Genomic DNA, 14,176 nt, shown 5'->3' on the forward strand with positions numbered 1-14,176 from the left:
TAAACTGTACCCGGTTCCTTCTGTCATGGCGACATTTGCTTTGTGAATGGAGAGTCATAATGAGTGTCATTAAGATGGCAAAATTAGGACAGCGCTGCAGATTACATGCAGCTGCAAGCTTCATTCGGTGAGCTGTACAGTATCAGCTGGTACCATTGCAGTCTTTACATCAATGCACCAAATTCACAGCATCTTCAGAGTAAATACTTCCTGATCAACAAGCTGCCATGCAAGAATTGTGTGAGAGAATTCTGGGCAAATATAACCAAAGCAGGCAACACAATTTCTGATCCGTTGGTCACAGTAGTGGGTGATAAAATCCAACCTCCACATTCATTATTTAGAAATTAATTCTGATTTCTAGATTAGGCAATAGAAGAAAAATATGAATCTCACAAAGTGACTGGCAGAAACAGCAAACCTACAAGACCTACTAACATTTATTAGCTTGGTTGATGGTGTTAATATTTGCAGGTGGCCCCAAAAGTGACATAAACCTGGGCTTTGTCCAAATACAAACAATGATCTGATCAATATAGTATTGATTGTTATTGACATAATGGCCATCTAGTATCCACCACTGTCATTTGTGTGAAACTTTGGCCTTTTAACACAATACAATTTGCACAACTATAAATATTTGACCTGCTTTGATCAGCCTCTTCAGTTTCCGTGTGTGCTATTAGGTGAGAACAACTGGCTGGAAACATCTATGAATAGGAGTCCTTGAATGAGGGGTTTGCACCAGCTATGCTCACCACTATAGGTAGAGGATATTTAAGACAGGTTTATTTGTAACATAAGGCCACCGCAGAACATAATAATAAAGGACTACTTGCTCAACTTATGTAACAAGTCTGTATAGAGTCCAACAGAACATCTTATTGGACGTGTTGAAAACCCTACCTTTCAAGATCTGCAAGTCTTAAGCTCCTGTTAATCAAAACTATAATTTCAGTAGTACATTTACTTTGAAGTGCTGGGGGGAAAGGGCTGAAAAGGAGTGAATGCAGGCCGGCACTGTGTCTCGTTGCGCCCCTTACAGTATGGAATTGCAGAAAGGCTATTATTAGCTATAGCCTGTATCAGAGCCTCACAGATGAAGTTGAAGCTAACTAACTGCACTGCAGCTGAGGTCTATTATGCTGTATTCACTATCTTGTAGGAGCAGTGCTAAAATGGCTGATACTCAATGTGCAGTGAAGGTCAAGTCAGCTTCATCTCTATAAATATAATGGTCTGTCCCCTAGGATGTTCCACACACTGCTTGGCATTTCCACTATCTGAGGCACACAGCTCTGCTGACCGGCTCAAATCCGCCACAAATTTGCATGTGATTGAATGCCACATATGCACTCTCATGCTAAAGAGAGCCCCTAATGATATAATTAGTATTTAATTTAGTTGGGGGAGAGGGATGTTTATGAATTAAAGGAATTCAAGTTTTACTCCCTGGTGGCTGTGTAGTCTAGCTGTCTATAATACTATCAATGACTAGGAATATTGACCCGACAAATCATAATTTGAATAATCGTGAACCCTGACAACAACCTGTAACTGTATAAGCCCTCTCTACTCACCACTTGAGGTGTCACTCATTCATTCTTTTGTCTGTTGCATATCCACAGGCCTATCCCACTCTCACTGCATTGCTTGGAAAATGTGACATGATTATGTGTTTCCATAGCAACAATTCAATATCCGTAATGGATTCTGTATTCTAGTAGCTAGTCTATTTAAAAATACACACAGATTACGGCAGCTACATTATGTCATAGCAAAATTGTGGAAATAAATAAAAAATAATTCATGTTTATCAATAACTCACTTATGTGATCATGACATAACACAGGTGAACCGTGTATTACAGTACAATTATTTCCAACAGTGACAAGTAGTGCATAGCTAAAGCCTATCAAGTGACTAAAATGTTGAAGAAAATAACATGCTTTGCCCGGCGTGCATTGTAGCATTATTTGGCGAAGACTATGTGCCTTTTTGTTGAGGGCAGTTTTTACAAGCAGGTCCCTGGGCTGGGGATAGCCCACATAATACATGGTAACCCACGTCGTGAAAATGCATGAATTTGACAACCCCTTGCGAACCCCCTATTTTCACGTCATGGAACATTTGCGGTGTTACACCTACATTGGTTACCAATTCAAATGATGTCACTCCAGAGGTCGCAATTTGGCAATTTTCTAGGATCCCAGATCTCACCATAAACATATCTATGGTCCTGGATCTCACCATCATCGTAATAAACCAATCGCATCTTTTTATAATTTATTCTGTGGTCTTTATTCGATTAATGCTTCACATAAGTGCCAATAAATCATCCTTCCTTTTTAGGAGTTTCCATTTTCACTCCACAAGAGTCCACATGAACAACAGCGACCTCTATGGTCATATAATTCGACAGCCACCAATGTCGGTGGCACTGTTCGAGTGCCTCCCACCTTTCAGCTCGTGCAGCAGCAGACACAACACTGAGCGGAGCGCTGCCCCCGCTCTAGTGGACACACCATCTCAGGTGACAAATTAGACTTCGTACTACCCAATAGTAGTGGCCACGGCAAAATAGGCTTGGAAGGTCATTCCCTGTTCGCGCAAAATGACGTGACACACACCAGCGAGGTTTACAAACATGGTATTGCATAACATTAAAAGATGCCTCTCCAAGACTCCAGTTAACCTACATTTTCAGCTTCACTATCTAGGAAGGGACATCCGACATCGCTTCCTTGTGGTCCTCACCTCAGCCGCCGCGTCGCTGTCAGCCGTGTAGGCTGTAGGGTCGATTCCTGGGTGTGCTTTAATAAAATGGCCTGGCTTGGTGCCTGTCGTGTTGCTCACGTTGTGGGCAGTAGAGGGTGCTAAAGGTCAACGTGTTGCATTCAAGAGTGGAACATGGGTACATTGGTACAAATTTAAACATGACACATTCACAATGTGGTGATGACGAGTTTCGTTGCGCCCACGGCACGTAAATGAGCTGGAAGTCTAATCAGTACACTTCCGGCAAATGCTTTACTTTTCTTTCTTTTTAAACATACTTTATTGAATGAATCGGAAGGTAGACCTAATAGGCTATCAAGTAAGGTACAATCTACATCAGAACAAGGTGGACCCTCTTGTAAACAAGTGTAAATTATTCATGACTTTTGTAAATGCTGAACTTCATGCCTCCCTTTGGTCTAGGAGGCCTTTATATGCAGTATAATCAAACAAATCAAAATTATTAAACATATATTCATCAGAGATTTTCCCTGTATGTTGTTAAGGTTGTATATTTGTTACATTTACATAGTTTTTACATTCAAATTCAACAACCATTTCCTCAGAAGCAAGTGACAGTGACGAGGCACCATTCAAAAACAATTTGAGAAACTTAGTGCGTACTTGTTCAGTACAATGACCAACAGTATCCATCCAGCCAGCCATCCATCCTGACAGCCTGTAGCTTATCCAATTCCCTCACCAATGATATGGCTTCCCTTTAAGTGGCACCTGTCAGCTTCAGGGTCCAGGCCCACTGGCATGGCATCTGACTGAAAGACAGCTGGGGAAGGAGAACCCTCAATCCAATTGGGTTTACAGGCTCCCATATCAGAGACCCATGACCGAGAAGCACCACCTTATTTGGAATGAAAAAAATAAAGTGGAAATTGAGTTTGCATCGTTCATCTTTTTTTATATATAAAAATAGCCAGTCTGAGTCTACAAGATCTCAATGTGTTGCATCATGATGCAAGCTTGTAGCAAGCTCTGCTATTTTTGAGTTCCTATGCATATCTCAGAAGCATGGCTTGAAAATTAAACATTTTCAGGTCATGAAAAGTTTAGGAATTATACAAAAATGTAATTCCTAATAACTATGGCAAACGCATGCATGTAGACATTGTTCTCATACTGTGACATTTGTTGTTAATCAAAATCTTCAGCTATAAGATGATATTGCAGTGTGTCAAAGTGTAATTTGAACCCCTAACTGATCCCGATGAGCAGGTTGGCGCCTTGCATGGTTATCTCAGCAGTCAGTGTGTGTACTGTATTAAATGTGTAACTGTGCTATTGTCTGTGCTATTGTATGTTATGAATGGGTGAATGTGAAGTAACATTGAGGAGTGCTTTAAATGGTAGGCAGTCAATTTACCATAGAGTTTACTGTAGGCAAATTCAATTTGCCTAGTTAATATTGGCACACTTCAAGAATCTATAACATCTAGTAATGAAATAAAGTAGAAATCATACAGGATACTTGCGGTGGGATAGGAAGACATGAACTGAATTGGTATGCCAGATTTGTACGTTGGTGACACACCAAAAATAGCCATTCTACAAGGTTAAGTTTCACATAGCCTTGCATTGTGAGCTTGTAGATTTGCTATATTTGTTTGGTGAGCAATGGGCATGTAGTACAGTATAAATTTAGTCTACTGGTAGATAAGTACCATACCTGAGTCTTTCCTTCAGTAACCAAAGGTTCATGCAGAATAACAGTTCCATCATTTGGCCACTCAAGAAGAATGGAATAGATGGCCTTTTCCTCTGTCTTGTAAATATACCTGCAGGAAAACAGTCACACATGCAAAGTTGGCTGCTGGAAGTGGAAATAAAGTGATACAATGTGTGCAATACTGTAGTTGTCATGTATTTGTCCGCATGTTATCGATTGTTGTTATCAATTGTTTTTATTCATATTACAGAAACGATACAATTATAGTAAACATCTATGCATTTATTAACAGCTAATTTATCACTCCGGATTTTATTGTGTGCGTGCGCGACTGTGCGTGCGTGTGTGTGAGACCAGATTTTGGGGGTGACACTGTCGTTCTGAGCCCTCCATGCAGTCGTGTTGTAGATGGCCTCCCCGTTGACCCCAAGCCACTTCCCCATCTGTCCAAGGCGCTCCTCAAAGATGGGGGCAATCCTCCCATCATGTGTGGGTCCAATGTTCATAAGCAGGTTTCCACCACAGGATACAGTCTCTACCAAGGACTGAGGCACAGAGGAAGGTCAGAAATTAAGAAAATAATTACCAGAGAAGGGTAAAAAGGGAGAGACACAGACAGAGGGTGTAAGCACACCTAGGATTCCATGCGCAGACAAAAGCAGCTGTCTGCCGGCGTCTCTACCAGGTTTTTAGACAGCTGTTGGATGGAAATGAAGCTCCAACCACGACCTCGGCCAGATTCCCGGAAAAGCTTGCCCCTGTGGCGTGGGTGGAGCTTCATTTCCATCCACCAGCTGTCTAAAAACCAAGGACTGTCTAAAGAGGACGAGACGCGAAGACCGTACGGGCGACGCCATGTTGCTCCACGGTGCTCCAAGGAAGGAAAGAAACATGCGCAGTTGAGACCAAGGAAGCTGAACGCGGAAGTGTTGGCTGCATATAGCCCATTGCGCATGTTTCTTTCCTTCCATGGAGCACCATGGAGCAACATGGCGTCGCCCGTACGGTCTTCGCGTCTCGTCCTCTTTAGACAGTCCTTGCTAAAAACCAGGAAGAGATGCCGGCAGCTGCATGGAAGTTCAGGTGTGCCTGCGCTGACCCCAACCCTTACCCTTGAGTCTTCAGCCTGATTTATACTTACACCCCCTTTACACGAGAACGGTGTTCATAGAAAACGGCAAAATAAAGTATCGTTTGCTGGTGTCTCTTTAGACGAGAACAGCGTTTCAGGAGGTGAAAACACAACAAAGTGAAAACAGCTTCCAGAGTGGCAATCTTTGAGAACGCTGTGTCAACAGGAAAAACGGTGAATCCGCAAAACTTGTGACATCATGGCTCAGGTCGGCTCACAACACATATGTTACATTGATGCAGAGCCATATGATATAATATGAGTTCCTACAATGAGCAAGCCTCCCTCCTCGCCTTCAAAGCGCCGCTCATCAGCGATGGTGAATGTAAAACCATGGTGTGATAGGTGGCAGCAGCGTTTATGTAGCCTAATGTATACATGTATAAATAAAATATAACCATCCCATGGGGCGCACTGCCTGCATGCCTCTGGGCTGCCTGTGAGCCTGTGTGTTACTCAATGTGTTAAGACTAAAAGCAGGCAGACTTGTGATCTGGAAGCATCATTCAAAAGTAAAAACCCTTTTAATGACACTTCCAGATCACAACGGAGTTGTGGCCTGTCTCTGCCAGCGGACGGGTTGCGTCAACTTGCGTGAAGGAGCTACCTGGTTCTTCTTGTACGTGGGTGACTGGTCTATCTGGCAGCCCGTTACCGCCACCTAGCGACATTATAGCGTTTTCATAAAGTGTGCATTCTCGTGTAAGGGTCAAAAAAAAAAAGAGAACTCAACAGACTTTGCCGTTTTATCTGGAGACCGTCCCCGTCTGAAAGAGGCCTTAATCATACAACTGTGTGATGTGCCAACTGTGACAGGTGCATGAAAGCAGATGAATGAAATAAAGTCTCCATTCTCACCACCTAGGCTGGACAATAACTACTAGTAGTGTAACCGGAAGTACAGTAATGAGGAAGTAATGGGCTACAAGACGTTCTGGTAGGTTGAACAATATGTAGCCCTGTACTTCTGGTTAGACACCAGTACTTCTGTTCCAGGCATTATAAAGTTCATATCCTTGTGAGATGGAGATAAAACTGGAAGGATGGTTACTCACAGTCAAAAGCTGCTCAATGGTGAGGTAATCTTTCAGCTGTGCATTACGTCTGTAACCCCAGGACTTGGTGTCAATGGTCATGCAGTTTTCCCATTTATGTTTCAGCAGGTGTCCAGGCTGGTAGCGATCAGCGCAAGTGTAATAACCGCCGTGGGTACAGATGGAGCCATAACCCCATCGATCATTTGTCACCACTGTGTCTCGCACAGGACTGCAGATGACACATGCTTGTTATTCACAGGTTTTAATCAACAGGGTTTATAGTAGGTGGAATGAAAATGAAACTCGTGACAGTCAGGTTGAATCTATACATTATTAAACAGTTCGATTTTTCTTTTCTCTTTACCTGTCATTGTAAAGCCAAGCCAGGAAGCCAGTGCTGTTCCAGTACTTATCAGGAGCATCACCATCCCCATCAGACCACAGAATGTCTGGTTTATACTTGGTGACAATTTCATACAGCTCAGGCAAGGTTTTAGTAGTAGGAAAGTAGTTGGTAGTAAAGACATTGGCTGCATCTTGTTCATAGAGCGGGTTAAACCACTCAAAGAGAGAGTGGTAGAGCCCTAGATGCAGGTCGCTGTTAGCACGAAGAGCATTTGCAATTTCCCCAACCAAGTCTCTCTTAGGCCCAACATCCACTGCATTCCAGTTCCAGGAGTTCTTTGATCCCCATAGTGTGAAACCTAGGAAATAGAAAATACATTTCTATTAAAATATCTTTTGTAGGTCAATGACAATAGACATGCCCTTCCTTTAGTCACAGCTACCGAGCTCCAAAAGCAGCAAATAAATCAAGAAACATACTTAAGTGAATCTGAATACTGTACCTTCATGGTGTTTTGTTGTTAGTACAATATACTTTGCTCCTGATGAGACAAAGATATCAGTCCATTCCTTGGCATCAAAGAACTCAGCAGTGAACTGCTCTGCAAAATCTTGATACTTAAACTTCGGTGGGTAGTTTTTGTGCATAAATTCAACATAAGGTTGCATTTTCTGCTTCTGCCAATACCACCTGGAAGAAGTTAAATATCTCATTCATATTATTTCAATTTCTTAACCATGATGTCACTTTAACTGTTACCAGATACATTCTTTACACCTCGTACTGCTATTTTGATAAGCTGGATATGTTTTCCAATTGCAAAATAATAATTTCTGCCTACTGTAGAGCCATCTACCTATTGCTAATTTTGGAATTATTGGACTTGCACAGTATACTTGATTTAACTGTTATTGTGTGATTTGTTCGGAGTTCCTTCTTCTCCATTCTCACTTCCCATTATTATGAACTCTTACTGAGATCATGGGAGCTTGCACACAGAAATAAACATTTCTTTATCTTTCTCACCTGGATTAGCCCCCTTTCGGAACCCTGAATCATAATGCCTTTTTTTATTTGAGACCCCAAATACAAAATATGTAGTACAGTACTATCAGGGTCCCGAAAGGGGCACTGTTGTCTGTAATCATGTGTTGAAAAGAAACAAACTTACCAAAACCATTCGCTGCCAAAGCTTGGAACAGAGAACACTCCCCAGTGTATGAAGATGCCAAACTTGGCTTGATCGTACCACTCCGGTAGTGGTCGAGAGTCTATAGATTCCCAGTTAGGCTCATATTTACTTCTGCAGGTACTGGCCATCATCAACACTACAGCAAGTGAAGCAACGATTGACATTTTCACTGAAGTCAAAACAATGAAACAAACAAATGACACAGAACACGACCTTAGATAGTGCAGGATATCATGAATTCTCAAGGTGCTTGATCGTTACAAGTTCCAGTTTTGTTAATTTGATTCAGATGTGATAATACACTCTGATTTTACGTGATGATGATAGTGCACGAGAAGCGGTATATTCTTCTGCAACTGTTCCTGCTGTCTGCATAGAATCTGCATAACTTGAACTTCCGGGTGTCGTCCGTCGTCCAAGCTTCCTTGGTGTCGTCACTCTGGTCAAGGCCATTGATTCGTTCAGGGTTTGGGATGTTTGATTGCCAAGGCAATGGCTTATGGCTCTGATCATCAAGGGAAGAAAGTTAAGAAACCTATGTATATGGAAGAAACCCCCGCTCGCCCGGGCTGCTCTGTAACATTGAACTAATAGTACCAATTTGCAGACATGCGCAGTGTACATTGTTTTGGACGTTACCGTGCTCAGCTCAGTCAGCTGTACACATGTAACCTCGCCTCACCAGGCTTTCCACAGTACACATGTATGGATCAATTGACTGCCATTGTCATATCTCTGCAGGGGATTTTGACAAGGTACAGTATGTCAGAGGAGTGACAGTAATATATGCGGATAAATGTATTTGAACTCCTTTGATTGATGTTAACGTTTCTCCTTTCTGTCAGGATATAGAAGAAGTAATAAAGAATTCAAGACAGGTATGCAGTCAGTCTTATTAGCCGAAGTACACTACACACTGTACAGTTGTACACTGCATGGGTGTTGTTCGTAAAAATTGATCAAGTATTTAAGTAATGTACACTACATTCTATGTTACACTTACACAGGCTGGACTGTTGGCAATTTTAGCAGTGGCAGAGCATGCTGGAGAATTTGACAAGATCATCCAGTTATCAGAGAGGTAACATGGTGGCAGTATAAAGTCTTTATAATCCTGTATTTTATATTGCTATAAGTTAAACTACAATACAGTAGATAACACATTTCAACCCGGTGGTGCTGTAATGACAACTGAATTTCCCTTGGGAGCAGTATGCTCTGTCTTAGACCTAGGGCTAGCTCTGTCTATGGTGAGGTCCTTGTAATCATATACAGAGTACAGACCTATTAGCTTAATTTGTGAGGAATCTGTCAGTGAATGATTAATAATGCATTTTGTTTTTCTTTTTGCAGATTTTCAGGTTTTATATTCCCTTGTTTAGGAGTCCATCCTGTTCAAGGATCACCCTCTGGGCAACAGAGGGGAGCCAATCTCCAGGTAAATATGGATTACTATGGCTAGGTGAGGACAATCCAAATCTTTGGATTCGTGTATGGGTTTCTGCAATAGTGAAATCTAATCTAAAAGTTGGTTTACAGAGTAGGGATTTTTTTTAAGCCTTTGCTTTGTTTAATACAGGATCTAGATGCTGCTTTACCCATCATAGAGAAATACAAAGACCACCTTGTGGCTATTGGGGAGGTAATGTACTGTATTCAACAAGTCTTCCTGATATCACTTCATTTAATGGCAGGCAGTGTAATTTCTCTTTTGTTCATAAATAACCCACGTACATCAGTAACATTTGTGCTTTACTCTTTACTCTCTTTTAACAGGTGGGCTTGGATTTCACCCCAAGATTTGTCAGTAATGACACTGATAAAGATAACCAGAGGCAGGTGCTCATACGTCAAGCAGAGATAGCCAAAACACTGGACCTGCCTCTGTGAGTTCTACCGTACTGATATACTGTAAATGGAATAGAAAAACACTGGACTAACTGGTTATTAGTATTGTTGCTGCTGTAAAATTTGTTCTATAATTCATTGTGTTTGTTGTTTCTTGTATTGACGCATAATAATATGGTGTAGAATAGGTGAAGAGGTCGCAGTGACACTGATGAAGGCTGAATAGCCGAAACGTTTGTCCTGTGATGTATTTCAGAGAATAAAGCTTTTGAAAGTATATTCTTCGTGTGTGTGACCTCTTCAGCTATTCTACAATAGTGATTTAAGCTGGTAATGCACCATAAGTCAGAGCGTGGTGGTCACAAGAAAGTTATCTAATAATATGGTGTAGAAATGATCAAATGAAACTCAGCTCACTAGAGTTTTTTGTCACAAAGTCTTTAGTGCTAGCCTACTTTAAACATAGTTATTGTCTTGTGTCTTTATATATTAGAAATGTTCATTCAAGGTCAGCAGGAAGACCTACCATCAACCTCTTAAAGGAACAAGGTAAGTGCTAATTTATACTTTGTTACACATGTTGCTCGGCAATATTTTTGCAGACGAGGCTGAAAAACAGCCAAAAGACACGCACATCTATGTACCTTAATAGGCTGGGTGCCGGATCAAACAAAGTCACATATATCAAGAATAAAATGGTCTGAGGACCCTTCGGCCCGAAACGTTACCACATTGAAGTAAAAAATATGTCTGGGAGCAGAAATTGGTGTGCAGACTTTTTTATTCTTGATATGCCTGACAATATTTTCACAGATCGGAAAATGTTGCACTGCTTGATGAACTATAAATTAGGCATACAAGTTTGATCACAAGAGCAGCTGTACAGAAGTCTTTCATTTATTTAAAATGTATGCATTGATTGGCATATAAGTTCCTGCCAAACACTGCAGAGAATAGGGGTTTGAATCCTCCACAGTGCATCCTGCATGACAAGAGCAATCTCTGACGCTGCACACCCCACTGCAGTGATGCAAATAGCCTGCACCCTGCATCCTATAATAAAATGTCCCTGGGACCCATCTAAAAGACCACCCCTGGGTCCTGGGACCCATTACATTGAAAACCTATTTACATCACTGCCACTGAACACTGTGTTTGGTCAGGGTGCCTGTTCAGTGAGGTGTGGAACTGAGAAGAATAGCATTTGACTGTCCTCTGCGAAAAACAACAACAATAGAGGCAGAGGGTATGCGCATGCTTAAAGTGAATGGAACATCGAGTGGCAAAGCAACAGGCAAAGTGAGCTTAACATTGTTTAACGTTGTTTAATGCAATCAGATTGGACTTTTCTGTTTGGCTGCATGGGCTGTCAAGGCCAGAAAGTAGTTTTTTGCCAATCAGTAGGCATTCCTGCATAACTTCCGGATTTGATGATGATGTCACGCGCATACCCTCTATAGTAAACAAAAAAAGAGAGATGTGTAAGATGTGTATACCGTATGTAAACTATGCAGCATTGCATTTCACCAGGTGTCGAAAAAGTCCTACTCCATGCATTCGATGGGAAACCCTCAGTTGCCATGGAAGGAGTGAAAGCAGGCTACTTCTTCTCTATTCCACCATCTATAATAAGGAGTGAACAGGTATGACAAATTACTTATTTACTGTACACACACCACCAGTTTCACTGTAAAGGAACATACACCTTTTTAAGTTTTGGAGCATGATCCACATTACCTTTCTTTCTCAACTGGTTTCACACCAACATAATGAAGTTTCATTTGACTATGGATTCAGGACCTAATAGTTAACTAACACAATATTAGTCTCTTCATGGTGTTGTTAATCGGTGACTCTGTCTGCATATATCATGATGGATCACGACACACTTGGTTGAGAAACACCTGTTTATTTAGGTATAGTTGTACCAAATCACACCCAGACCGTCTGACCCTGTGTATATGTCATACATTCAATACTAAACATTCCCCTGTGTTTGTATACAGTACAAGCACTTGTTACATAAATAAAACCACCACGGTCTGTTTAGGAAGCACTAACATGTTAACTTTTATTGTATTGACTTATTTCCCATTAAATGTTAATGATTAATGATTCTCTTCTCCGACCAAGAAGCAGAAGCTTGTGAAACAGCTACCCTTAGAGAGTATCTGTTTAGAAACGGATTCACCAGCCCTGGGGCCAGAAAAGCAGGTAAAATATCACAATATTGTTGTTGTTATTGTGGCTCAGGGGTAGAGTGGCTGGATGGTAACCGCAAGGTTGCCTGTTCGAACCCGGGCTCCCCCAGAGTTGGTGTCGAAGTGTCCTTGAGCAAGACACTGAACCCCAAATTGCTCCCGATGTGCTGGCTAGTGCCTTGCATGGTTTCTGCCGCCATCGGTGTATGAATGTGTGTGTGAATGGGTGAATTGATGCACAATCTATGTAAAGCGCCTTGGATAAAGGCGCTATATAAATGCACCATTTACCATTTATTACAATTATGCAATTAATTGAGGTATTAATTGATTAAGTAGTTAAGTAATTGTAATTGCTAGTGAAGGGTGCAGTATTGCATTGCTATCATAATGGGCTATTATTATTAATTCTGCCTTTGTAATTTATTTTTAGGCAAGATGTTTTTACTTCTTTGTGTATGTTTTGATCATTTCAGTACTGTTACTGTTTGTTCAAATGAATAAATTAACAATTAGGATCTTGTAACTTCAACAAATATTTGTATAATCATTATTTGCAAACTCATTCCTTGTTTTAATCCTAAAACAGGTGAGAAATGAGCCAAGGAACATCTCCATTTGTGCAGAGTACATCAGTAAGATCAAAGGAGTGCCCCTGGAGAAAGTGGTGGAGGTGACAACACAGAATGCCCTCCGACTGTTCCCAAAGCTTAAATCAGCCATCAGACCTTGACCCACCCAAGCCTTGGAAGATCATCTCATCATTAATCTCAGAAAAGTGTCTCTGAGATTATGCATCCAAAACTTTCTGTAACCATGGTCCATGTATCAGATTTTCTCCACATTAACTGAATGGGACTGTGTAGAAACATGGTAGAATATGTATTCTGAGATTTGGATTGTAAAATCCAACTGGCCTATTATTATAAAACTATTTTTATTAAATGAATAAATATTAAAGTACTGACCAAATTGTAAGATGTGTTTCCTTGTAAAACTTTTGTTAAAAATATTTAAACTCTACTACAGTAATTGATTGTTTTCCTTTGCCATAACCAAAACGTGTCAGATTTCATCTGTGCTATCACTGTGCTCACTGCTTACTGTAACTAAAATTGCATTGTGTGTAAACAGAGGTGGAATTTTATCATGCATGTAGCCTGTAAGCATAGGAGGCCTTAGCTATGTTTCACCAGTTTCAATTGAAACAGGCCTCCACCCTCAGGGGGGCCTCCAAGCTCCAACTGAACGTCAGGCGTCAGTCAACCCCCGCCACTCTTGGCCCTCTCTATCTCGCTCACTCACTGCCTTGCTCTCTTCCACAATGTTAAGTTACAACTATTTTATGTAAATAACCTGGGTAAAATGACAGGATGAAGAGAGGTGTTGTTGCTAATTGTCGAGAGTAATGGCTGCGTGTGATATTGAACATTCAAACTATTTGTATCAATACGGCTGTATCAACAAAATAATTTTGTCATAGGTATTTATGGGGGCCTCATATTTGGTCTTGAAACGGGCCTCCAGATTCTTAAGGCCGCCCCTGCCTGTAAGTATAATTTGTGTGTATGAGTGCTGTGATTTTTGTATTTCACATGTGTTTATGAGGTTACAGTACTTCATTAGACCCTTTAGTGTGGTTGTTATGTGCAATGATGTCTTTCTCTTGTATTTAGGGTTTCTTCCTGGAGGCTGAAACCTTGACAGTGAAATGTGCCAATGAAAAAAAGTGATATAGTGACATCACAATATCATCCCCTCCCTTAACCCATCCCCCTTTATCATACAACAACAGCTGTGGGTGCGGCTTCAGTTCAGGTGGATCACTTACCAGTCACCACCCATCACCACAAACCAGGCATACGTAATGAACTGGTGGGCGTGTCCACATAAAAACGAAATTTTAACAAATACTGTACACTTTTTTGAAAAAGTTCTTCCTCATACCTGATGATCATGTT

General features: G+C 41.1%; 2 protein-coding genes across 4 annotated transcripts; one reads left to right on the forward strand and one right to left on the reverse strand.

Annotated features, from left to right (window-relative positions):
* Positions 1–2,398: 2,398 nt before the first annotated feature.
* Positions 2,399–8,633, reverse strand: fuca2 (alpha-L-fucosidase 2). The gene is made up of 7 exons (XM_079528513.1): positions 8,146–8,633; positions 7,477–7,664; positions 6,993–7,332; positions 6,647–6,857; positions 4,814–5,004; positions 4,460–4,568; positions 2,399–3,637 (listed from the first exon to the last, which is right to left on the reverse strand). Exons 1-7 carry the CDS (start codon positions 8,328–8,330, stop codon positions 3,500–3,502), a joined length of 1,362 nt encoding a protein of 453 aa, XP_079384639.1. The 5' UTR covers positions 8,331–8,633; the 3' UTR covers positions 2,399–3,499.
* Positions 8,634–8,765: 132 nt separating this feature from the next.
* LOC306942541 (putative deoxyribonuclease TATDN3) lies at positions 8,766–13,238 on the forward strand. 3 transcript variants are annotated; one of them, XM_079528514.1, is made up of 11 exons: positions 8,766–8,816; positions 8,862–8,921; positions 9,012–9,044; positions 9,174–9,247; positions 9,520–9,604; positions 9,746–9,808; positions 9,943–10,052; positions 10,508–10,563; positions 11,545–11,657; positions 12,148–12,228; positions 12,805–13,238. In XM_079528514.1, the coding sequence occupies exons 2-11, from the start codon at positions 8,868–8,870 to the stop codon at positions 12,946–12,948; spliced, it is 813 nt and encodes a 270-aa protein (XP_079384640.1). In that variant the 5' UTR covers positions 8,766–8,816; positions 8,862–8,867; the 3' UTR covers positions 12,949–13,238. The 3 variants fall into 3 exon arrangements, with proteins under 3 accessions (XP_079384640.1, XP_079384642.1, XP_079384641.1); XM_079528516.1 differs by having other exon boundaries at positions 8,785–8,921; positions 12,154–12,228; XM_079528515.1 differs by having other exon boundaries at positions 8,789–8,921; positions 12,151–12,228.
* Positions 13,239–14,176: the final 938 nt, after the last annotated feature.

The sequence above is a fragment of the Electrona antarctica genome, assembly GCF_951216825.1.
Source record: "Electrona antarctica genome assembly, chromosome: 18".
Classification (NCBI taxonomy): Eukaryota; Metazoa; Chordata; class Actinopteri; order Myctophiformes; family Myctophidae; genus Electrona; species Electrona antarctica.